We start from the raw sequence: 25,275 nt of genomic DNA, 5'->3' as shown, positions 1-25,275 counted from the left end.
CTTAAAGCTCTTGCTTTAACCTAAATACAATGAGTTTATATATAGGTTAAGTTAAAAATATTATTCTACCCTTAATAAATAAAACAAGATAAATATATTATTTTAACCTTTTTTAAAAAAAAATAAACTCTTGAAACAATGTTATTTTTTATGGATCTGAGTCAATTTATATTATTGACCTATTTAATTTGTGATCCAAGTTAGATTTTATACTATGATGATAAGTAGGGTTACATGTAGGGGTTTTTAAAAAAGCTAGTTGATCTATATTATTTGACATAGCTCAACCCATCAAAGGTGGATAATTTGAATATTACATTTGTTTTTATTTTATTTAGAAATGTTTCGGCTCTAAAATTCTTGTTAGTGTACTTTCTATTAGATTTTTTTAACTTATCCGAAAAAAACTTATTTCTTTGCTAGAGAGGAAGAGGGATGTAACTAGAATTTAATGGTAATAAAATCTATGAAAATTAGATTTAGGGGTGCCATGACCTTGAAAATTAACAATGTAATATTCATAAAAAAAATTAGCTCAATCTAATATATTTAATCCGTTCAAATAAAAATAAAACTAAATAAATCAAATTTATAATTTATAAAATATCAAAATTAAAATTAAATACTAATTCAAACTCAACGCAACTATTTCCGGTAATTAAGACTGTACATGGTTGCAAGTGGCAGCTACTCCTCGAAACCAAATATTTAATTTCTTCCCTGCTAGCTCCATTTCCCAGTTGCATTGAATATTGGAGTTAAAGCCATGACCAACTTTCAGTTAATAATGGATTGAGGAGCTGTGTAGAAGAAAGTTAAAGGAAAATAAATAAATAAATAAACAAAATTGAGAAGACGAAATTCTTTTGTGGTTGGATTTTAATTTTAAATTACCTTCTTTTATGGTTGAATTTAATTAGAAAATTGGCCAAACTCGAACAAATGATGCATTTAAGAAGTTTTCTTTCTGCATGAATTGAACTTTATAGGTATCAATATTAAGGCATAACATTAAAATTTAAGAGTTGATGAAGAGCAATCTAAAAAGACTGGCTTGATGATTAAGAAGGTATCTGTAACAGTGTTAAATGTGCACGAGGTGTACGCTTCGGCAGGCTGGCCAAAACAAGCCCTGAGGGTGCTGGCAGCCATGCCAACAGGGGCAGAAATCGGCAGCGCAGATTTATGCGGCTGTAGGTTCGTCAAAGGAAAATCGGCAGCGCAGATTGTTGACGAACATTGGCTTGACGATGGAATGTCCAAGCCAGGCAGGAAAACTCGTCAGGGGCATAGGCAGACGAGAACTGGGGCTGTCGAGGAATTCGGCAGCGAAGACATTGGCAGCCTGCACGCAGATGCGAATTCGGCAGCGCGCAGCAGCCTGTGCAAGTCAGGGGCTCGACTTGGCACGATGTAAAACTTGGACGAAGAACTGTCCAAGGCATGTGAATGACTCACCAGATGACGCAGCAATAGCTGGCAGCAGGGGCTGCCAGGTGGGCATGCAGAACGTGGATAGTGGCAGTTATGGATATCCAAGATCATGGGATCATGGGGGCTGAACATGGGGGCTGACCAGGGGTTGCTCTCAACCCACTAAAGATCATGGGGGATCATGGGGGGAAAACTTCCCACTACTTGGTAGATAATGGGGCCACTATGTTCATGGGTGAACATGGGTGAGATAGTGTCCCACTACTTCCTTAAAAGTAGGAATGGGGGGTGTGCCTTGTAATGCTTGTCTATAAATACTTGTTGTAGCTTTTGGTTAAAGGGGGCGGCATGTATGGGAATGCAGCAGCATGCATTGGGAATGTTCAGCATGTAAGGGCATGCAAGAACATGTAGAGCACTAGTTAGAGGTAGCTTGGTGTAGCATGCAATCTTTGTGCATAGCACACATACGGAATTGTGTATAGTTTCTTTGTTTACGAGATCAATAAAGGTTGGGAAAGAGTTCCTATAAAGCTTGTTGTGCACTTTGATTCTTATTCTTGCTTGTGTATTCCGCTTGCTTAGTTACTAGGCAAACACGAGTGGGATTGGCGAGGGAAGACTGAGTCTAGCGAGGGACTAGCTCTTTACGAGATTCAAACCTGACCAAGTACGAGAAATAATAATAATAATAAAAAGAAGCTAACTTATTGCAACAAAAATTACCTACCAATAATCTAAAATTTATGCTCAATAAAAACATCTCTCAATTAGATATATGCACCTTTCACAAAATTAATGAAAGAAATGATCGATCTCCATACGTGCCTCAACATCAATCTTCCAACGTACCACGGTTGACATGAACAACCACATGGCAGTAGCCACCACAAACCCCACTACGTACAAGCGGTGCTGCTGCCACCCTAGGCAATCCTCATGTGCACTTTATTTTTTTCTAGATACCAATTTAGCCAAGCAAAAACCATGCAAGAGAAAGAAGCACGCCACCTCCCACAGTGGCTTTTGGAGTCTAATGTGATAGAAAATCAGCTCGTGCATGAGGCCAGAGACCAAAAATGTGCCGATCATCTGGTAATGGAACCCTCTTTTTTGCAATCCAACGCATAGAAGTTGACCGGATTGGATTGTATACAGTTGGATGCAAGATACTAGTGACCATTAGGTTCCTTCTTTTACTCTAAAAGTTTTGCAATGAGCTGGATAGGTATGGCTCATCAAATTGTGGCTCGAGCTAGGGCTCCAACCATGGCTAAGATTAGTTCTAGACCTATATAAAACATAGAGGGGCAATATGATTTTTGGATGGATATATTCGTCTTTGGTATAAATGTAACCAAACTTCAAGGCATAGTTCAGAGGTGATTTAATAAGGCCTTTTAGTGGGATTTCTCGAGATTGGGTTTCAACATTCACAAGCTTCTCAAGATCTTGACTCTCAGCAACATTTACAAGCTCTTGATCACGAGGTAGTATTATTGGTGTAGGGTCCAGTTGAATCTTGATAGCAAAGCAAGCAAAGACAACGAAATGTGGCAAAGAGAGGGATGACCTCTAAGCAGGATGTTCCTGCATATTGTGGGAGCGTTTGTTTTGTTTTGTGTTTGCGATGTAAAATACACGGCAAGGTGTTTAGTAACTGTAAAAACTATGTTTTATACTATGGGGTCCATTAAAAAATTAAGTTTGAAACACAGTTTTGATGAAACAATTTTTACATATTTTTTTAATTGAGTTTCGTAAAATACTGTTTGTTTTTGCGTTTCAAAAGCGTTTTTGAAAAAAATTGATAATTTTTTATTTTTTTTCTTTGCTTCAAATTAATATATTTTTAGTGTTTTTAAATCATTTTGATGCGCTGATATCAAAAATTATTTTTTAAAATAAAAATACATTATTTTAATGCATTTCCAAGTAAAAAACATTTTAAAAAGCAACTGCAACCACACAACTACCAAACATTTTATACATGTTTTTTGCTGCACATAAACCTCAACCACAATTTTTACCAAACACGTAAGTGTGTTTGATATTGTGGTAGCTGTTGTGGTTGTGGTTTGAAAAAAAATATTTTATAAAAAGTATTTTCAATTGAGGTTGGTTTGATATTTATATATGTTTGGTTAAAACTGTGGTTGAAATTGAGGTTGAACAAAAAATAGTTTAATGTATTTGATTAAGAATGCTTTTCAAATTGAGGTTATAAAATAATTTTTTTTAAAATATATTAATATTGATGATTTTTAATTTAAATATTATAGATTTAACTACTGCTATTACATCATGAAATGAATAATACTTAATATAAAATATTTTTTATTGTTCCATTAAACTATCTACAATTCCATCACGTATGAAATACATCTGACAAGGACTACAGTTTCATTGGTTTTGTAAGCGCGCAACAACATCAGGTAAAATATCATCAGGAATAAAATTGAAATTGCGATCAAATTCTACAAATATTACGTCATCAAACGATCTCTTTTCAATTTATATAGTGTCATTAAATAATATGAAACACTAGTTTTTTGAATAAAACACAATTAAAAATAAAAAATAAAAAATAAAATTTAATTTTTTTTATTTTACTGGGTTGGACCCGGTTTAATGTATTTTTAGCTTCGAACCGGGCCCAATCCAATCGGAATAGTAGAAACAGTCTTCACTGTTCACATGAACAGTGGAGTCACTCTCTACATAAAAAAGAAAAAATTACTTCTCATAAACTGAGGTTCGACCTCAGTTTTTAAGTAGGATTCATGAAAAAAAATGTTAACCAAACATTTTAATTCAGTGTTTACTTCATGCAGCTGCCGCAGTGCCAATCGGGCACTAAGAGAAGCATTATACGGGAAAGAGTTTGTTAACAAAAGTGAAGTTACAATTTTCCTTGGGAGGAAACAAGTACAGTAAAAATGGTAACTAATTTCGATTACGCAAGTGATTATCATTTGTATTATATTAATTCTCTATGACTCATAAGCTTGCTGGTAATTTCATATCCAAATCACAAATATAGTGCTTTGCAGATTTCAAGGCATTGAAACTATCGAGACTAGCAATGCATTTCATGCTAATTAACTGCAAACCCTTGATTTGATCCTAGTTTACTGGAGAATATATTTCTCTTCTTCATTGATCCATGGATCAATATTTTTCTTGAAAGATTGATTTCTTGAAATAAATGTTATCTCCAAATTCCACATATACTTTTTTATATCAATAAATTTATTATTTTATTGGAACCAACATGATTATTTAATTGTTAAAAAAAATAATACTTCCAAACAAATCAATAATAACTAATATATCTAAGTAAAAATATCAAAATAACTCTAGCTTAAAAGCATGGACATTTTTTTATAGAAAAAACAAAATATTCAATACATTATAGCCGGTAACAGTAAAATATGAGAGTAGGAAAACCTGCATGTAGCTCTTGAAACAATTGATAGGGTTTCAAGTGATCTATTCTCTGAAAGGTAAAATCTTTGGCCTGAAGCCACATTCATTTCGTCCACTCCTCCATACAGGCAGTACAAGAAACCAAGAAAATGTGAATGACACAAACGCAAGTGTCAAAACATTGAAAACAGTCGGGTGAACGGGTGTCCAACCCTTAACCCGAGCCAAATACTTCAATGCTCCCTCGAAAACCATGGAAATTCCTTGCAAGACAAAGAACCAAGTGACCTCCCATGTGGGTCTCGTCCCACAAGAGATGTAGTAGAACATAAGCTCATGCATTATGCCTGAAATCACAAGGGTAGTAATCATGGCCAGTATCCTTGCTTTGCCAACTCCGACGAAATTACCCACTAAAACATTTTGGGTAGGTTCATATATTGTTTGCCTCAAAATGTTTGAAGACAACCGGTTCCACCTTCTACCCCAAAAATCTTGTAAAGATGTCGCTAAATACGGCTTGTTGAATAGTGTCACTAACTCATACCTTGCCATGATTGATGATAGAGTTTTAAAACTTAAGGAAAGAGTTAAATGTGGGTGAGTATTTTCCTGTATCTTGAGAGGAAAAATGGCAATTGCAACAAAGTCTAAGTAGTTTTTGCAAGCAGTGAGAGGTCCTTTGTTGAAGCAAAAAGGGAGAAGCTTGAAAGACGTGATCCATGTGATAAAGAAAGATAAGACTCCTCTGAGAAGACTTGATGTGAAATACCAAGGAAAGATGGTCAGTAGGTAAAATGTGGGGAGGAGAAATAAGACCCTCGTCAGGCCTTTTGTCATGTATGTGGCCAGGACATAAGAATACCCTAGTGAAGACAAGACGAGAGCAATGGGAGTGCTCAAGTTCTTGGTTTCATCCTCCATTTTAGCTCTCTATCTTTAGATAGCGAAGATAGCTGTCTATATATATATATATATATATATTGTATTGGATAAGGCATCAAGGGTGTTCCGTCTCCTTTTATTGTTTTTTTTTTTACTTTTTAATTCTTGGTTTGATTTGGGATTAAAACAATAAAAAAACATTAAAAATTATTAATTTAAAATTAAAAAATTAATTTTGTTTATGAGAAAAAAATAAAATAAAAAATAAACATCTCTGAAATAATTTTGAAAAATAAGTATATATACACTCGTGCAAGACACACAATTTATGTGCCAACTCGTACACATTTAATCGTGGCCTTATCAACAAAACCGTCATGTGGAAATTAATGGTGAGAACCGTAAGGTTCTAACATCAATAATTGTGGAGTATTAGAGGGCCCATTGTCAATCAATTCCTTCGACAAACTGGTAAAGGGATGCATGCATGCCTTTTATACACAGTTGTTGACAGGATAAAGTATGACAGTCGACGAGATAAAACGTTGAGCAAACCAAGACATGGCAGACATTCAATGACGTAGTTAATGAGAACACTTAACCTGGAAAACAATGTGAACATAGATAGCACCATTTATGTATCTCGTTCATATATACGAGTCACAATGTGAACACTGGGAAACATTTCTCTTAGCTGTTAGTCACCAAGAAGTGTATAAAAGAAGCGAAAAGGGTTGTAGCTAACACAAGCAAGGGCTTGTCTTTTTTGTTTTGAAGAGATGGAGGAGAAGAAGGGATTTGCATTTCCTGTCGTGTTGATGATGTTACTCATGTTTTCTTTTATGATTTCACCAGCACTGGCCAGCTGCTCTTCGGGTGGGAATGGAACAAAGGGATCAGGAGGAACCAAGCCATCGGACGGCAGTGGATGCAAAGACTGTGTTCTTGATCAGATGAAGTATGGTTGTCCAACTTGCGTGCCAATTCTGCACTGCATGGCACGGTGCTTGTGGGGTGGTAGCTCAAGGTCCAAGTGTATCACTAGGTGTGATTGCGATGGTGGGAAGCCAACTCTTTCAGATTGCAAGAAATGCATGTCTCGATGCAAATGCAGCTGCGCGGCAATGGCATAGATAGGCATCTATTCAAGGATGCTGCTAACATTTTGCTACTATGAAAGCAGATTTTAAAAGTATAAACAAATATATTTGCTGAGAAGTGTTTTGGTGTGACCTGATCTGTATTTCTATTAGCTGATGGTTGTAATATTAGAGTTCAGTGTTGCTCATGAAAGAAGAAAAACTAATAATTTGTAGAGTTGAATTGTGCAGCCTGTAGCCTAACAAGTCTCTCGATGAATGAAAACAAGATAAAAATAAACCATGAACAAGAACGTCATCCATGGTCTTAACCGGAAGACATTTCCATCACAGACAATGATTAAGCATTAACCTTGTGGCAGTGAAGAGATAGTTCAATCATGGAGCAGATTTAAAAAAAAATTGAAGTATACATTTTTGGAATGAATCAATGTACATGTTCTGATACAATACAACAACTACAAAATGCATAAAGTCTCAGGGCAAGTTACATCATTCAAAGAGCATTTCCCAGGGGAACTCAGTCAATCACACAAGTGCCCATGCCAGCAATATATATTCGATATGTTCAAACCTTCTGGCCTTGAATTTGAATAGAATTGATTAAACCTGAACAAGTTTCACACTTCTTTTTATCTTTTCTTTTCATTCTTCCATTTCGAGCACGTATCGTTTGAGCCTTACAAGAATTGTATCAACTCTTAAGACTGCCTTCCAACTTAAACACTACCATTTGCTTTGTTTGGTTTCCTCTCATTCACAAGCGACCGAAGCAACAGGATCCACTCATTCAGGCTTTCTTGCTCTGTTGTGTCCTGCAGAAATTCTTTGAAGCCTACATGACTGTTCTTCTATCAGTTTATAGGTAGAAGGAGAATACTGTGGTACGAAAGAAAACTGATCACTGTATCCATCCACATCTTCAACTAACAACTGCCAGATCAAGGCACCAGCACCAGCCTGCCTCTTCTTTGCGGATTCATAAATTTTATCGTACACTATTTTCAGCAAAACATCTCTCTCATGCACTCCTTTCCCATCCACATCCCATCTTGAGCCGACTTCTGTGAAAAGAACTGGTTTCCTCAGCACAAAGTCTCCATCACTTATATGAGAATCCACCCAATTAGAAAGATAAGTAGTTTTTGCTTCCAAATCAGCATGTGGAATCCTACAATTTGTACATGGTGTGAAGAGAAATAAGAATATATCTATCAAGAATACATAAAAGTAAATACTCCGATGATTTGTTTACTGAGGCCTGCAATCAACTGGGTGTCACCAATTAATTTAACATCCACGCTGCTATAGGTAGGAACTTGCAGACAGCATGGAGCCAAAATCATATGAACTGGACTATTGTTTCTATAAAAAACCAATAATATTCCTCAAATGTTTGACAGTGATTCACTATTTCAATCTTAATGTTGATCTTCCCATCAGCCTAGGTTTTGGGTCCTAACACAGCATTATAATAGACGAATGCAGTGAACTGTTCTTAGGTGTACCTCACTACTATTACTGGACATTAATCTGTATACTCAAAATGTATTACTAACCAGCTATCTGGGTATGCATGAACAGAAGCAAAGTCGATGTTGTCTATTGCTGAATTCAGTATGAAGTCTGTTCCAAGTGATGCTGCCCAAATCCCAGGATTCACTTCTGACTTGTTAGTTGTATTCAGGCCATAAAACCCCTCAAGCCCGACAGTCACTAGATGTCTTTTGTCCAAGCTTTTGATATATGCGGCCATCTCAGCGATCCATGCCTTAAGCCAAAGATAAAGCACTAAAATGATTTCAATCAAATCTGATTCAAACGTGAACCAGAAAAGTTTCTTGACCAATAAAAAACTAACACATATCCTTTTGATATTATAATATAACAGACATGAACAGACCACCCCACAATAACAGAGACCAGGAGAAAATGATATTTGGCTCAAAATGCTTCCATCAGACAACACTCTCATCTCTCTCTCTCCATTTTCCAGCCTAAATCCTTCAGTTTATTTTTGAAATTCAACAACAAAATATACACAAGAACAAAAATTCAATGATTCACCTGAAGAACAGGAGCAGAAGAACTGGAAGCACACCTAGGCTCATTCATGAGCTCCCAAGCAAAAATTGCCGGTTCCTCCGAGTACCTAACTCCACTTAATGAATTCTTTCTCTTCACAACTGCCTGGAAAATGCATAACAGAAATTTGCAACCAAGAGATTATCATAACGCAGAAAGAGAAGCATAGACTGCCAAGTCTCCCACTCTTAAATGTTAGTCCTTACGAAATTTCCTTACTGTTATTCACTAATATAGCAATAATTCAGCCTAAATTGATCTAGCAGATGATGCACAACCAAATTTGAGATGGTAAGTTACACCACAACAAATTAAGTTGAATAATCGACTTTAAAAAACAGAATTGTCACAAAATTCAGTCATATGCAATGCTCTTGCTCATTTTGCAATCATATAATGCTTGTGAGTCAAATATTCCAGTGCAATTGATAGAAATCCAATGATTGAGCCTTAGGGGAGTGAAACATAGCATCTCACCTTAATGTAAGCCTTGTAGTAATCTTTAATAACTGGGTTTGAAAAGAATGAGTCATCTGATAAAGAGACATTAACTCCAGCTTCTTTTGCCCACTTTACATACTGATTTTTTCCACCAAATGCAGCAAGATTATTCACCAGACTGAGAATTAACCTTATATGATTCCTCCTTGCTTCAACTATCACATAATCTAATCCCTGCAGACAAATACCTTCATTAAACACAAAGAGGGCCCAAAACTGCCTCAAGATTCTTCATTTTTACCACAATGAAAAGCCCATCAGCCTTTTATAAGGCCCTTCTTTAGTCTTAACCTCCCCTTCAAGATTTGACAGTCAATTGAAAGCAGAAAAATCTCTAATTTTACAAGGAAAAAAATTAGGACTTACCCTGAAGACCCTCTCATTGAAGAGACCTGGAGAGACCTGCAAAGCATCAGGACCACGACCATCACTGAAAGCCCAAGTCCGGCAAACAGTCAACCCCATTTGAGCTCCTCTCTTAAGCATCTCAGAAACCTTTGATCTTGATGGACTCCACACACTCTTCATCATCAACCAATATGAATTCCACCCATTAACATAAAATGCAGACACCCTACCACCACCTCCATCATCGATGATGATGAATTGTGTGGAGTTGGTTGAGACAAATCCCATCTTGGGTTGCCATAAAAAGATTGGAAAACTGAAGTAGCTGCTGTTACTGTTGTTGAAGTCAAGGTAAAGAAGAGAGAGCAGCAAGAGTATTCCTAGGAATGGAAATAGTCTTTTGGCTCTCCATTGTGAGTCCATTTCTTGGTTTCTGGAGCAGAAAGTCAAGACACAGAAATATGTTGTCTGTTCACCTATTATTAAGGATACAAGCCACCGATATTCGTCGCTAAAGGTGAACATCTTATCTGGCATAAGGTAACATTTTCGTCATGTTAGCTTTTAAAGCCAGAGGACACACGACGAAAACCACCTGTTTCTGTCGGTGGCTCTTTGAGGCTTTTATGTTGGAATTGCGTTATAGTTGGAGTTTTATGAAAATTTGAATTTTTTATTTTTTATTTAAAATTTTTAATAAGATGATGTTAAAAATAATTTTAAAAAATATTATTTTAATATATTTATAAATAAAAAATAATTTAAAAAACTATTAATACAACACTTATAAACACTAAAAAATGACAAAGTCAATTTATTGCTATAAACATGAGAAACACATAAGAGACTTTTAATCATATTATAAGACCCACTTGGTGTAGACTCGGTCCAAAACATGGATCATGAGCTAATCTATAAGTTGGAGGGGCAATCCAAGCTATAGTTGACCTTTATTTTAGGGTAGAGGCTTTAAAATCATTAAAAAAAAACTTAATTTTAATTGATATAAATTATTCTAAGATAACCTTTATTTTTAAATTAAAACTTCCCTTCATGCATGCCATTTCATTAAAACCGATTCTGCTCCCAATATATCTGCAGGCAATCAATCTATTAGAGTTAATGTTGTTTTTTTTTAGAATAGGATAAAATTGATAAAATAAAATTATTTTTATTTGTTCATAATTACAAACTAAAATAATAAAAATAAGCATCGTCTTCTAACATTTAATTATGATAAGCGCGCATTAGTATCAGGCTATATTTAATTTAATTTAATTTAATTTAAGCAATTAACAGTATATGAATGGCTTTAATTTTTTTCACAGGCTATTGATATTATAGGAACTAGAACAAATTTAAGATGATCAATAACCATTTAAGTATAATTGATAAATCACACCCAAAAACAGTTCAAGAAATAGGCTGCAAGATTTTTCTCAGAGGCTCCAAAAACTTTATGCTTTTCTAGCTCCTCCAAGGGCGGGAAATTGATTGGTATCTTCAATGTCAGGAAATTTCCTTGAATCCTTGAGGGTTAGATCATGAACTGGTCCATTGCTTCCACCACTGCCGGAACGCCTTTCGCCTTGATCTCCATTAGGCCCTTTGCTTTCCCTTCTACCATTAGGCTCCTTGCCCTCTACTCCATGACCCCTGGTGCTGCTGTGAGGCCTCTCCCCATAGTACCTACGGCCGTCAGGCTTCTTGCCCTCGACTCCATGACCATTACTGTTAGGCCTCTCCCCATCGTACCTGGGTTCGCCATTGCCACTCCTTGGTCTTTCTCCATTAAACTGCGGGCCGGCATTCGGCGCCCTCCATTTCTCACGTCTATACGGTCCTCCAACAGGTCTCTCTCCATTAATGGACTGTTGGCCGCCATTAGGCCTTTCGCCCTCTTGTTGTGATGCACCACGGACCCTTTTGATATGTTTACTTACCACCTTGATGAATAGGGCATCATCCTCATGAGTCTCGTTCTGCAAAAGTTGCATCGAATCAAAATCCTTGTCAAGAGTTAACTTTCTCTCTTCAGGGTCAGATTCCAAAGCGTTGTCAAGAGTTTCTTTGCTCTCCAGATCAGTCTTTTCGTCAGAAGCTTTCCTCTTCTCAAGCTCCTTCTCATACTCTGCCAGAGTCATCATGGTTAAATAATCCTCGTCCTTCTTGTCACTCTTTACAGATTTATCATCAGCTTCAGATTTCTTCTTGTTGAACCTCTTCTTGGAAGTCTTGGAATCTTTTTGTTCATCAACAGCAACAACAACATTACCCCTGTGGAAACAAATTAAATTTATAGAAAAATAAAATCTGTAACGAATCTAATCATAAGAACACAGCTAAATCATGAAGCAATTCTATTCTACAGCATAAAAACAACATAATAAAAAATTAATTAAAAAAGAAATCGATGACATTAGCAAATCAAACATACCCTTCAGCCCCATTATCATTGTTATCATCATCAACCTTCTCTTCCCCATCACCACCAAGGTCATTTTCGGAGACATTAATCTTCTGATCACTACTGCTAGGTTGCTTTGCATCCCTGCCCTGGTCCCACTCCGAGACATTATTAGACCCTTCACCACCATAGTTCTTCTTAGACCCTTCACCATGGTTCTTTGCATCGCCATTCTGATTCTGCTGTCTGAGACTCGGGAGCCTCCGTTCTGAAAAATTAGCAATTAAATGTTAATTAATCCTAAGAAAAGATTTTTCCTTCTTTCTTTCTTTTTTTTTTTGAATACCATGCTTGCCCAAAATCACCATCTACAAAGCATAATCCAAAGATTAACAAACAACTAGAGAAATAAATATTTTTTAACTTCAAAGAATTAAAGAAAAGAAAGCATGCAAGAATATTAAACAAATTATGTACGATGATGATGAGGAAACTTGAAAGGCAAGGCTTTCATGAGCATGTGAGTCAGCTCAGATTGCTTTCTCTCCCGCTCCTGTTGTTTCTTCAACTTCTTTTGCATCTCCATCAACTTCTTTTGCTCCATCTCCTCTTCTTCCTTCAACTTCTTCTGATCCCTCTCCTCGATGATTGTTGAAACCTCCCCATCATCCTCTAAACAGGAGAACATGTTAGTCGCACTCCCCATCCTAGGGTTTAAGGGGAGGGAATAGAGATTATGAATATTAGGGTTTCTTGAGAAGAAAAGTTTAATGGAGAAAGAGAGAGTTAATGTATTTATAAGAAGGAAGTTAACTACAAGCTAGGGTTCTTTTAACTTTCCTATTTAGGAATATTAGCATAACCTTGTCCACCGACTTAGAGAAACATAATTAATTTCTTTTTAACATAGCCTGCAAGTTAGTTTTTTTTTTTTTTTTAAGATACCTCTTTAGCATTCACAATAAATTAGTCTTTTATATTAATGCTTATCATAAATATTTAATACAAATACGAATTTTAAATGACCATTAGATGGCATATGGATTTCAGTATTATAGCTCTACACATATATTATTGCAATAGTGAAATTTACATGAGTGTGTTGTGTAATTAAAAAAATCATATAGGCATTTTAGTATATTTTACATTGTATGATTTACTTTTTCAAAAGTTATTGGCACGTGTTCCACATATCCCAGCAAGTAGATGGCACTTGTGCCATTAAGGAGGCGCGTGAGATACTTCTCGGTGATCAAATTTGGTCATCTGCATTATAACTAGATACGCAAACATGCCCTCATGTAGAAATATCATGGTTGGATTGTTGTCGATGGTCGATCGTTTGCGTTTTTTCTTTTTTTTTCTCTCTCCTGACAATTGTGTGTGCACAATTATCCTCTGTTTGTTTGTTGTTTGCTTGGGTTTGGCATAGATTGCAAGACCCCAGCACATTAAATCTAGCAAACACATCAAATCCAAGAGCCTTGGGTTAGGCAACCATGTTTGGTGCCAGATCAAGGCGCAGTCTGATATCCATTAATGGCTGCTAGACCTAATAAAATTAGGTCTGTCATGTCGGTCATACTCAATTCACTAGGGTCTGTCGTGACTACCAGATTCAATTCACTTGGGTCTGGCATGACTGTCAGACCGAAGACGCTTAAAATATTATTTCTATACTTAATATTTTTTTACATTAAAAAAAAAAAGATATTGACCCGCTATATATGAAGCGCGGGGCAATATACTAATATATATCTTAATTATGATTAAAAAACATAGTTCTTTACTATTATAATGCTAATGTAAGAAAATTCTTATGGTAGAAAAAGATGGAAACATGAACTTCATGAAATTTTTTAACATACATATTGTTGTTTTTTCTCCCTAAAATGTCATTTATAGTATAAACTTGAAATTTTAATAACTTTGATTAAATAATAATTGCTCAATCTCAACTTTAATTTTAAATTTGAAGTTTAAATAATATCTCATTTGATTAATAAATTTTGAGAGTCGCAAGACTTTAATTTATAGAAGTTTAACCATATTTCTATTAAAATTTTCAATCTCACCAACAAATTTAAAGATTGGAAAGTTACCCTTTGTTTAAAGAGTTAGATTTATGATTTCCAAAACTATAAGAACTTATTCACAAAATCATGAAAAAGCAAAAACTAAATTATAATTTACACAAATCTTTTGTTCCCTGCATATATATGGAAATCTATTAAGTGAAGAAGAAAAGAATGTTTACTGTCTTATTTATAGAGTCTTGTAAAATTATTTGTGGATAAGAATAACCTAAACATAAGATATTGGTTTCATTTTAACATTTAACAGTTTTATTGACAGAATTGTTTTGTTAGTATAAACACATATTCTGTCAGTAATTAATTTACCAATAAAATCACCGATAAAAATGTTCCGTTGATGAATCTTTCATCGGTAAATTTTTATCAGTTGGTAAATTTATTGGTAATAAAAAAATATTATTATCGATAAATTTATTATTTACAGCAAAAAAATATTATTATTGGTAATAAAAAAAAGTTCTCTAAATTTTTTTTTTTTTTGAGAATTCCATAGCAAAAATATATGCTTAGTCTATGAGTTGTTGCTTAACACCCCCTCATGCTGATGAGTAGGTATTATCATCAGCTTGTGTGTCAGACTTCTATGTCGAGAGATGGACAACGGTTTTGTGAAAAAATCTGTCAGCTGATCAGTTGAAGAGATGCGATGAAGTGCGACCTTGGCAAGAACTTGTTTTTATGATTGTTTTTTTTTAAGTCGTTTATGAAAAATTATTTTTTAAATTTTTTTATGTTTATTTATAATTAGAAAAGTTGATCAACAGAAAACACTTTCTAGTCAAAGAAAAATTTAGTTTGGTTTCCAGAAAAATATTTTCCTGAAAAATTTGGACGGAAAACACTTTCTGGAATTTGTGAAAAATTTAAAAATATCATATTATTTGCTTATTTTATCAAATTTGGTCCTCAAACTTTTGATTGCTATATATATTTTGTTTTGAATATTTATTTTTCAATTTCATCTCTTAAAATTTAATTTTTATATTAATTTGATCCTTATTTTTATAATTGTTAATTATTTTTTCCTTATCATTTTTTTATTGAAATTTTTTATCATCAAATTTGATTTTCATTCTTTTGATTGTTATTTATTTTATTTCAAATAATTTATAAAATGTTAATTATTATTATTTTAATTTCTTTATCTTTCATTTTTTTTTATATCTGATCTTTATTATTTTGATTATTATTTATTTTATTTGAGATAATTTATGAAATTATATATTTTTTTTAATTTCATTCTTATTCAACTTTTTAATTTATAAGATTTGTTTCTTATTATTTTAATAAACTTGAAAAAAATAAAACATTAATAAGTTATTTTCCAGTTTATTTTTTATGACATAGACAAATACTGGAAAATATTTTCCAACTTATTTTTCATTACACTACCAAATATCAGAAAATAATTTATTTTTTTAGAATTTACTTTTCTAAAATTTACTTTTTTTAAAAAAAAAACTTATTTTCTAGCAAACGGAGGAAAATAATAACCCACCTTAATGTGCTTTGCACCGGTATGAAAGACTGGATTCAAAGCTAAGGCAATGGAGGAGAGGTTGTCACACCACAATTGAGGAATTGTTGTTGGAACTTTCTGTCTGCGAGGAGCATACGCAACCAGGTATATTAAAATAATTTTAAAACATAAAAATATTAAATTTAAACAAGAATAAAATAAAATTTTATAAAAATACAATTTGAATTTTTAAATTTGCACCACGTTCACAAAAAAAAAAAAAGGGAGGGGGGGGGGGGTAAAAGAGGGTGCTATGAGCAACAAAGACAATGGAAAGTTGTAAATTATTACTTGAGAAGAAGCATTACAACATCGAATTTCATTGTCTTTACAACAGTAGATGGAACCAACAAAATAGCATTTTTACTTCTAGCCACTACCGATCATTCTCCTCATCTTCACAGGGAATTTCAAGTCATCAGAACTGCTATCCTCCTAGACTCACACAAATTATCCTGCCCCCAACAATCAACAGCTCCACCCTCCAACGGGTTTTATTATTGGATTATCACACGGACATCAGCTGACGTAGATCCCACGAAGCGCAAGCAATTTGATGTTCAGGGTGATGGCAGGATTTTTCCAGAGCATGTGCCAAACCCCACTTTGTAACCGTCTCCCTGCAATGGATTAAATTTCAAGGGATGTTTTGCATTTGACATGATACAAAGAAATGAAATGCGGTCAATAGGAGTGTGATGAGAGAAACAAAACACACAACCAAGCTCATAAACCTGCCAGCTTGCTTAAAATAAGGCTAACTAGATAAGTTCCAAGAACCCAATTTTGCCCCCGCGTAAAATATATTTGATCATAGATACTTACGGGAAATCTCTACCAAGCCAAAAGAGTAACAAGAAAGGGTTTTGTAATTGTTCAATAGATGAAGAGATTATAAGGCACAAATGGATAAGTTCCTTGTGTAAGGATGTGAGTGTTTGTTTCGGAAAATGCTTTAGGAAAGTGAACAAGGAAATAACCTTGGAACATCCACTGAACACGACTTCATCTCCATCTTCAAGGAATTTCCTTGTTGTTCCATTTAGTGAGAGTGACTTTTGTCCATTCCATGTCAGCTCTAACAAGCATCCATAAGATTCTGGCTCCTGTTTGGCAACACAAGGGGCAGCAAATGATAGGAGGCAAGAAAACTGGAATTTCAGGCATCTCTACTATATCAAAATTTAACAAGATTGAAGCCCTACAGGTCCACTGATCGTCCCACTTCCAAGTAGATCCCCTGGCCTTAAGTTGCAACCATTTATTGTATGGTGTGCAAGCTGTTGAGTCACTGTCCAATACCTGTTGTGCAAATAAAAGTCAGCAAACTCAAAACATAATTAGAAACAAGAATACAGACACAATATCTTTGCTTAAATAATATGAGTTCTTATTTGATGGATAAACAGTGTGATATGTTTTTAGTGTTATAGGACAACTGATTGATTATTCACTATACAGGTAATGACACCTAAAAAGGAGATGATATGAATGCCATTTATCCAAGAAACAGATCTCATTTGAAGGCACTGCACTTCATCATGATGCAAATACAAAAGGATTCAAGAGGCCTTACAAGTGATTGAAGTTGCTTCTTGTGACCACACATGAATCTTCTTGACCAGCTGGTTTGATTTGAACCTTAGAACAGAAGGCATAATAATCACTCTCTTAGAAGGAAACAAGTTTCAAAGTTCCCAGTTTAACATAGAATTAGAATCCTGTAAGGCCTAAAATGAGATTAATGCATGTGCTTATCAGGGGAAAAGAGGCCATTAGTGAGACAAAACAATGCATTTTCATGAACGCTGAAATACCATTAAAAAAATGTCCAAAGGCTGCGATGTGATACCTCTAATGAAATGTCATAGTTTTTCGATATCTTTTCAGCCAGATATGGTAAGGGCTGGGGATCCTGCAATTCACAGGATATGTCATAAAGCATGCAAGTGCAGCATAAAATTCAGATCAAACTTATCAACTAAAATGGTGTTATGTTCTGTAACCAACTGAAATAAGCTACCTGTTTTGGGGCATCGCAAGCAAATGGCTCTAAAGCATCAAGTGTCACAATCCAAGGGGATAATGTTGTACCTATTTATCAGGTAAGAAAAAATAAGGCCAAAAAACAACACAAAAAAAGCAAATTATACATGCATCGAATGGTTAATAGTCAAAGTTTCATATCCCAAACCCAAAATCAGACAAAATGCATTCAAGAGGTGGAAAAGTTAGGTTTCCAGCCTTACCGAAACTCTTTCCAAGAAAAGGCCCAAGAGGCACGTATTCCCATGCTTGAATATCTCTAGCTGTCAAAGCCAACTTCTTATGATATAGTGATATCGCAAAAATAAATAAATAAATTGCAGACAGAAGACATGGTTAAGAATCAATACCACTCCAATCATTCATCAATACAAGTCCAAAAATATGATCTCCAGCTTCATTAACATCCACAGGTTTACCCAATTCATTTCCAGGACCAACTACAGCAGCCTGCCAGCAACAGGACAGCCAGTATAAACAACAAAAAAAATTGTACCATATTGTAGAACTACATAAAAAGGTAAATAGTATTGACATAACAACAGATAAAGATTTAGGGAAAAATAATGATAAACATGTCATCATATAATAAAAGGCTAGGTGGCTAACCATTTCTAATTCAAAGTCTAGCTTCCTTGAAGGTCCAAAATATGGTGGGGAGTTTCCACTTGGATGGCCTTGACCTCTAGAAACACAAAAATGCACAAACGCAATTAGGGAAAAAAGAAAAAACCCTTGATCAAGCACAGTGATACTGATGCGTAAACAGTAAATAAAGTAGAGTAAATAAATAAATTCTCTTACCTTGGTCGAATAATATCCGTCCCAGATACAACAATAGACGAAGATCGTCCATGATATGCAATGGGAAGCTGGAACCTGAAAATCAAGCATGATCCATAAACTTGAATGCCTAGGGCAAAATGAACATACTAATAAATCATAACCAAAAAACTTATTTCCCATCTCTACAAAAACCAACACACCAGTTAGGATTAATCGCATTCTCTGGCCCTCGAAACATTATTCCGCAATTCCTCGCATGATGCATTGATGAAAAGAAATCCGTATAATCCCCTATCGCAATTGGAAGTAGCATTTCCACTTTGCTCTATAAATTCTCAAACAAAACCAACATTACAGAAACAACAATCTCCTCACAACTAATCACACATTCATAACTCTTTACTTATCTTACCATCGGAACAAGCGATTTCTCCCTCAGATTCGGATTATCACGCAACTTAGCCTCATCAGCTACATCATAAAATAACAAAAAAAAAATACATAATTAAACCAAAAAAAAGAAACTCAGATTAAACATAATTAAACATTTACAAATAATAAGCATGCCTGATAATAAGTTTTGAAGCGTCGCCCGTGCTTCCTTCCACGCTGGCCTTCCCAACGCTAGGAACTTGTTCAAATTTGGCTATTAATAAATCACCAAAAAACTCACAATCATAATTATCCAATAATAATTATTATATGATCGTAATAAACGCATTGTGTTCTTCAATTGCTAGAAAAGATTAAACAAAAAAGAATAAAAATTGAATGATTAATAAAAAAAACAGAGCTACAAACGACGTCGTTAATTAAAGGAAGCAAAAGAAACGGACCTGGAGGAAGCAATCGGAGCCGGAGAGAAACGGACCATCAAAGAGGCCGGAAACAGAGATGGTGGACAAGTCCAACACGTAATCGCCGATCGCTACGCCGGGTCTGGGAGGCGAAGTAGGTTCAGGCTTGAAGATACCGAACGGAAGGTTCTGGATAGGGAAGTGAGAGTCAGGGCCGACTTCGATGAAGGATTTCAAAGCCATCGCGATGCCTAAACGGTGGCGTATTGAGCTTGACAGTAATGACTAATTATTAGCAGTGAAATAGTGAGAGTTGCAGAGTAGAGAAGAGAGGGTGAAGTGGAGGATTTATTTATAATTTTGTACGGACTCATTTTCCCTTATTTACAGTCAGTTCCCAATGTATATAAAGTTTCTCGATAGATACCTTACTTTTATTATTAACCAATTGGATCCAACATTATATCTTTCTGTCAACTTGGGTCCCCAAAATATGGAATAGCCTGGAAATATTTGTTTATAAAAGGATAAAATTTAGAATTAACCGATAAATTAGAGAGTTAGCCCCGTTTGGGATTGCTTCCCCCATAACAATTGGCTAAAATTCAAGATTTTTTTGTTTTATTTAAAATTATTTTTTTAATTTTTTTAATATGCTGATATCATCAATAAATAAAAATATTATTTTGATGTATTTCTGGATAAAAAACATTTTAAAAAACAACCACTACCACACTTTTAAATACTTTGTTAATAAGTTAAAAAATATAGATTGAGACCTAATTAAGAAAACAGTTTAGAAAGGGGACTGATATGAATTTATCCCTTTTAAATTTTATCTTGGGGTTTGGTGGCTAGAAGAGGTAGTTGGGATTAACGGCTAGGAGGGCGCGCGGCGGTTGTAGCTGCGAGTCACGAGGGTAGATGGTACCAAATTCTTAGATGGGGCTAATGCTCTCACCATCTTTTTCCAACGCCAAAATTGTAGCCTGCAAAATTTCCAATTTGGAACCCGTTTGTCACCCAAGAAATGTGGCCTTTCAAATTGTTGTTTAAAATTAAAAACATTATTTTACCTATTTTTTATTTAAATTATAATTTGAAACGCAACCTACCAATTACCAAGTAAACAGACAACTAGAAATCACATAACTATATTTAAGTTTATTAAATATCCTCTCGTCAATGATATGATTTATTTTATTATAAGAGAATGTTTTGAATTCAAGATTTTTTTTAAATACTTGGGATTATTAAAATTGAAAAATTAAAGTGTTTTTCCTCATATTTTTCCTTATTTATTATATATCATTGACAAATAAATCTAATTAATATAATATCAACCCAATCATAAACCTAGAGTCAAAAATGAAAACTTTAATTTATTAATCAATTTCTTAACAAGGATAAAATTGAGATGCGGATCAAGCCAATGACTCAATGATTTAATAACTCGGTCACATTAGGTCTGGACCGGGTTTTGGGTTTCAAAACCATTCGCGCTTCGAATGAACTTGACATTTTTTTTTTCTAGGTTCCATGTATTTCTTCCAGGGGTTAGCCCACATGGGTTTAAAGCCCATAGGGAGCATAAGGAAGCAAAGCGACGCCGTTTCTCTCTCACCTCTCTATACATCACCTCTTGTTTCTCAGCCTGGTCAAAGCTTGAAAAAAATAAACGAACACAAAAAAAATCGATCGATCTCTAAAGAATTAAAGATGTTTTAACTTTATGATTAAATAATTTAAAAAAGCCCTAAAGATTCTATCAATTTTCATTTTTCCGTTTGTTTCTTGAGAAAAGAAGTTGAAAAACCTAATTTTTTTAAAGGATTAGTAAGAGAAATGTCGTTCGATCTTCAGTTACAGCCGTCGTGTAGTGGCTGTGGCAGCACCACAGATTTGTACGGAAGCAATTGCAAGCATATGACGTTGTGCTTGACTTGTGGCAAAACAATGGCGGAGAATCGCGGCAAATGCTTTGATTGTGGCGCTATCGTTACTCGCCTGATTCGAGTTCAGTTTCTCTCTCTATTTGATTTTGTTGATATTTTTTTTAATTTGTTGTGATTTTTTTTTGGGTGGATTTTTAGGAGTATAATGTGAGGGCGAGTACGAGTAGCGAAAAGAATTATTTTATAGGAAGATTTGTGACCGGATTGCCAGGTTTTTCGAAGAAAAAAAATGCCGAGAATAAATGGTCTTTGCTGAAAGAAGGAATTCATGGTCGCCAAATTACTGATACTTTGCGGGTAATCATAGTTTTTTTTTATGTAGTTTTGGCTTAATCTCAGCTGTTTTTGGAACTCTAATTAAGTGATTTGGATTGTATAGGAGAAGTTTAAGAATAAGCCATGGCTTTTGGAGGATGAAACTGGGCAGTTTCAGTATCAGGGTCATCTTGAAGGGTCGCAATCGGCGACTTATTATCTGTTGATGATGTCTGGGAAAGAGTTTGTTGCTATTCCTGCTGGTTCTTGGTATGGGTGAAGTGTTTTACGAATCTCGTGTTTAGTGATTTGGGGTAGTTGTAAAATGTTTGATTTTTTGGTTTCGTGAATGTAAATGTACGGGTGTATGCAATGTGTTTTGAGGGATGATTGCATTTGTAATCATATGGGTTGCTTGTTGTTTTCTATATAGGTACAACTTTAACAAGGTTGCGCACTATAAGCAACTTACCTTGGAGGAAGCGGAAGAGAAGATGAAGAATAGGAGGAAGACTGCAGATGGATATGAAAGGTGGATGATGAAAGCTGCACATAATGGAGCTGCTGCATTTGGTGAGGTGGAGAAGCCAGATGATAAGGATGGTGTTTCAGCTGGTGGAAGGGGAGGTCGGAAAAAAGCAAACGGTGATGATGATGAGGGCAATGTGTCTGACAAGGGAGAGGAAGACGAGGAGGAAGAGGCGGGAAGGAAGAGTAGGCTTGGACTCAATAAAGGGGGTGGTGATGATGATGAAGAAGGTCCAAGAGGAGGTGATCTTGATATGGATGATGATGATATTGAGAAGGGTGAGTGTTTCTCCCAATGCCATGTTGTGGGTGCCAATCTCTTGCATAATTGTTTAAATGCTTTCTCTACATTCTTTTAATTGCTGGTAGTCTTTTTTCTCTCTGGTAGTCTTTTTTCTGCCTTCTTGTGATCAATATTTTCTTCCTTGTGATGCACACAAGATGTGGTGCATTGCTTTATTTTTTTCCTGGCTAGCAATGAACTTCATGTATGCTGAATTTTACATCAGGTTTTTTTTTGGGTAAACCGTACTTGGCAATTTAGTTTTTCTAGCAATTCCTACCTCAGGCACGTGTTTTTATTGTTTTAGGCGATGATTGGGAGCACGAAGAAATTTTCACTGATGATGATGAAGCTGTTGCCATTGATCCTGAGGAACGGGAAGATTTAGCCCCTGAAGTTCCTGCTCCTCCTGAAATCAAGCAGGTATGTATTAGCTAACTGTCTTGGTGCTAATCTAAACTACTTGTTTTGATGCCTCAACTTATATATGTTCTTTTTGAACATGTTGACTTCTTGTTTTTTGCTTGATATGTTACAAGTGTTCTTTTCTGTTCTCCTGGTGCTGGTTACACTAGTTTGGTTTTTTGGGAGTAATTACAAAATGTGGGAACTTTTAGTTACATAGGGTTTTTTTTTAAAAAAAAAAATAAATTAGAAGGAGGACATTATTATTGAGAAGTACCCAGGATTTTTCTTATTTGTAGTGCTGATTGTAACAGTAAGGTTTTTGCATGTTCTTGCAGGATGAAGAGGACGAGGATGAGGAGAATGAGGAGGGAGGACTGAGCAAATCTGGGAAAGAGTTGAAGAAGCTACTTGGGAAAGCAAATGGTCTGAACGAGTCAGATGCAGAAGATGATGATGACGATGATGACGTGAGTTTTTGTGATGGTTGATTGTGTGCACGTTTAATTGGCAACCTAAGAGTTTTTTAAATTGCATTGCTTTACTTGTTTTCTATTTGCTAATCTTTTGCTTCTGTTTTTCTGGTGCAATATGAAAGTGCATTGTGTGATCAGGTGTGGAATTAATATTTTTCCTGAGATAATGGGGAATCAATTTATATGATGCCTGAATTGACATGTTAGTTTATGAAGCTTGCTTTGGCAGTATGGTTTATGTCTGTATCTTTTGTTTACAGTGCTCTTGTTTGGTCTTATCAGATGGATGATGATATTTCTCCTGTACTGGCTCCAAAGCAGAAGGATGCTGTGCCAAAGGAGGAACCTGCTGACAATAGTCCTGCAAAACCAACGCCACCTGGTTCTGCTAAGGGAACCCCTTCTACCTCCAAGTCAGCTAAGGGGAAAAGAAAACTGAATGCTGATGATGCAAAAACTTCTAATGGTGCACCTGTGAAGAAGGTGAAGACAGAAAATGTATGATGTTTCTTTAAATATATATCTAAAACAGCGTGCTATGCTGTTGAATGTGTATAACAACCAATTTTCCTATTAACATTGTTCTTTGGAAGCAGGAAGTAAAACCTACCGTGAAAGAAGAAAGCTCTCCTGCTACTAAAGGTACTGCAACTCCTAAAATAATGCCATCATCGTCAAAAACCGGGCCAACATCAGGGCCAACTGGCCCTGTCACCGAGGAAGAGATTAGGGCTGTTTTGTTGCAAAATGGACCCGTAACTACACAGGATCTGGTGGCTAGGTTTAAATCACGACTAAGGACTCCTGAGGTATGCTCTGCTTTGGCTTTGTGCAAGCCTGCTTCACGTTACCTTGCTGTCACTTGAAATTACTTGTTCTGTTTGTTGTGCTGTTGCAAGATTAACCATGGAACTCTATTTTCAGCCAGTACCATGCCATCTTTTTCCAAAACAGTTTCTTTTTATGCTCATCATCAGTGAACTTCACCGTCCAGTGCTTCTAGTGCTGGCTACTTTTATTCATGCTCGTAGAAGCTCTATGTTGTGCATGATGGGATGAGCGCATTCTAAAGTTGAAAAAACATGTCATGTTTAGAAGACAACTGTAATAGAATGTTCGAATGCCATGCCAATGATTTTTCGGGTCATCAAGGGGTGGGGGGTGGCTAAGTTCCACTACCATAGGAATCATATGAACTTGAGACCACATGTTTAAAGTGTGGGGCCTCGCAGGAGATTAATATAAATGTTTTGGATGCTCCCCCCCCTGTTCTCTAACTGGTGGAAGCTCATTGATGCAGGACAAGAAGGCTTTTGCGGATATTCTAAGGAGAATTTCTAAGATTCAGAAGACCAGTGGATCTAACTTTGTTGTGTTGAGGGACAAACGATAACTCTTTGTGTTCTGAGATTCTCGTGCAGAATTGCCCGCGACACCGCATATTTATCCTATAACTCTTGTCAAAAGAAAAAGAAAAAGAAAAATTCACATTACAGTGTGTTCTATAACGTTTGTGCTTATGCGAGCTCGTCCATGTAACTTGTGTTCTGACCATTATCCGTATAATTTTGTTATAGCAATTCGATGATGAAAAAATATACTTGTAAAATTTCCTCTGTAGTAAAATATATTTGAAAAATTTTCTGTATGATGAGTGTGTTGTTGTTTTGAGGATTCTGGATGTATGGATGCTGGGAATCAGCAAAACCCATGGTCGCGATGATTTTTCCAGTTGATAGTAGTTGGATGGTGGCCAAGAGCTTGGGATATTGAGTTCTGCTTGACCACATGTGATGCAGAAAGACATCAAAACCGAGACTATTAACGGTTGCTGAGCAAGCAAATCATCAAGTGTCAAGTTTGTATGTAGTTTTGCAGAAGAGTTCTTGAAATTATTTCTTAAAAATATCTTCCAATGAATGACTAGATGGATTCCTTTG

General features: G+C 35.5%; 6 protein-coding genes across 7 annotated transcripts; 2 read left to right on the top strand and 4 right to left on the bottom strand.

Moving 5' to 3' along the window:
- Positions 1-4,782: 4,782 nt before the first annotated feature.
- LOC7463665 (probable long-chain-alcohol O-fatty-acyltransferase 3) lies at positions 4,783-5,809 on the bottom strand. Its single transcript, XM_002307837.2, has one exon. The coding sequence runs from the start codon at positions 5,785-5,787 to the stop codon at positions 4,927-4,929; it is 861 nt and encodes a 286-aa protein (XP_002307873.1). The 5' UTR covers positions 5,788-5,809; the 3' UTR covers positions 4,783-4,926.
- Positions 5,810-6,419: 610 nt separating this feature from the next.
- LOC7458493 (uncharacterized) lies at positions 6,420-7,071 on the top strand. The gene has a single exon (XM_002308740.4). It carries the CDS (start codon positions 6,528-6,530, stop codon positions 6,879-6,881), a length of 354 nt encoding a protein of 117 aa, XP_002308776.2. The 5' UTR covers positions 6,420-6,527; the 3' UTR covers positions 6,882-7,071.
- A 167-nt stretch (positions 7,072-7,238) lies between these two features.
- Positions 7,239-10,337, bottom strand: LOC7458492 (mannan endo-1,4-beta-mannosidase 6). The gene is made up of 5 exons (XM_002307836.4): positions 9,801-10,337; positions 9,411-9,608; positions 8,916-9,038; positions 8,408-8,619; positions 7,239-8,019 (listed from the first exon to the last, which is right to left on the bottom strand). The coding sequence occupies exons 1-5, from the start codon at positions 10,317-10,319 to the stop codon at positions 7,635-7,637; spliced, it is 1,437 nt and encodes a 478-aa protein (XP_002307872.3). The 5' UTR covers positions 10,320-10,337; the 3' UTR covers positions 7,239-7,634.
- Positions 10,338-11,085: 748 nt separating this feature from the next.
- LOC7458491 (spore wall protein 2) lies at positions 11,086-13,000 on the bottom strand. The gene is made up of 3 exons (XM_002307835.3): positions 12,667-13,000; positions 12,220-12,457; positions 11,086-12,059 (listed from the first exon to the last, which is right to left on the bottom strand). The coding sequence occupies exons 1-3, from the start codon at positions 12,893-12,895 to the stop codon at positions 11,240-11,242; spliced, it is 1,287 nt and encodes a 428-aa protein (XP_002307871.2). The 5' UTR covers positions 12,896-13,000; the 3' UTR covers positions 11,086-11,239.
- Positions 13,001-16,074: 3,074 nt separating this feature from the next.
- LOC7463664 (fumarylacetoacetase) lies at positions 16,075-19,789 on the bottom strand. The gene is made up of 14 exons (XM_002307834.4): positions 19,473-19,789; positions 19,204-19,282; positions 19,049-19,107; positions 18,837-18,961; positions 18,655-18,729; positions 18,460-18,535; positions 18,201-18,300; positions 18,054-18,113; positions 17,828-17,898; positions 17,657-17,719; positions 17,381-17,445; positions 17,010-17,106; positions 16,785-16,910; positions 16,075-16,424 (listed from the first exon to the last, which is right to left on the bottom strand). Exons 1-14 carry the CDS (start codon positions 19,674-19,676, stop codon positions 16,365-16,367), a joined length of 1,260 nt encoding a protein of 419 aa, XP_002307870.2. The 5' UTR covers positions 19,677-19,789; the 3' UTR covers positions 16,075-16,364.
- Positions 19,790-21,067: 1,278 nt separating this feature from the next.
- On the top strand, positions 21,068-24,983 carry LOC7458490 (transcription initiation factor IIF subunit alpha). Of its 2 annotated transcripts, none has more exons than XM_024603701.2 (9): positions 21,068-21,449; positions 21,527-21,685; positions 21,768-21,913; positions 22,077-22,450; positions 22,762-22,877; positions 23,198-23,329; positions 23,618-23,818; positions 23,932-24,144; positions 24,636-24,983. In XM_024603701.2, the coding sequence occupies exons 1-9, from the start codon at positions 21,279-21,281 to the stop codon at positions 24,726-24,728; spliced, it is 1,605 nt and encodes a 534-aa protein (XP_024459469.1). In that variant the 5' UTR covers positions 21,068-21,278; the 3' UTR covers positions 24,729-24,983. The 2 variants fall into 2 exon arrangements, with proteins under 2 accessions (XP_024459469.1, XP_024459468.1); XM_024603700.2 differs by having other exon boundaries at positions 23,618-23,833.
- Positions 24,984-25,275: the final 292 nt, after the last annotated feature.

Source organism: Populus trichocarpa, chromosome 6 (genome assembly GCF_000002775.5).
Source record: "Populus trichocarpa isolate Nisqually-1 chromosome 6, P.trichocarpa_v4.1, whole genome shotgun sequence".
In the NCBI taxonomy this organism is placed as follows: Eukaryota; Viridiplantae; Streptophyta; class Magnoliopsida; order Malpighiales; family Salicaceae; genus Populus; species Populus trichocarpa.
Note: the sequence above shows the minus strand (reverse complement) of the source record. Positions and strands in the feature narration are given on the sequence as shown.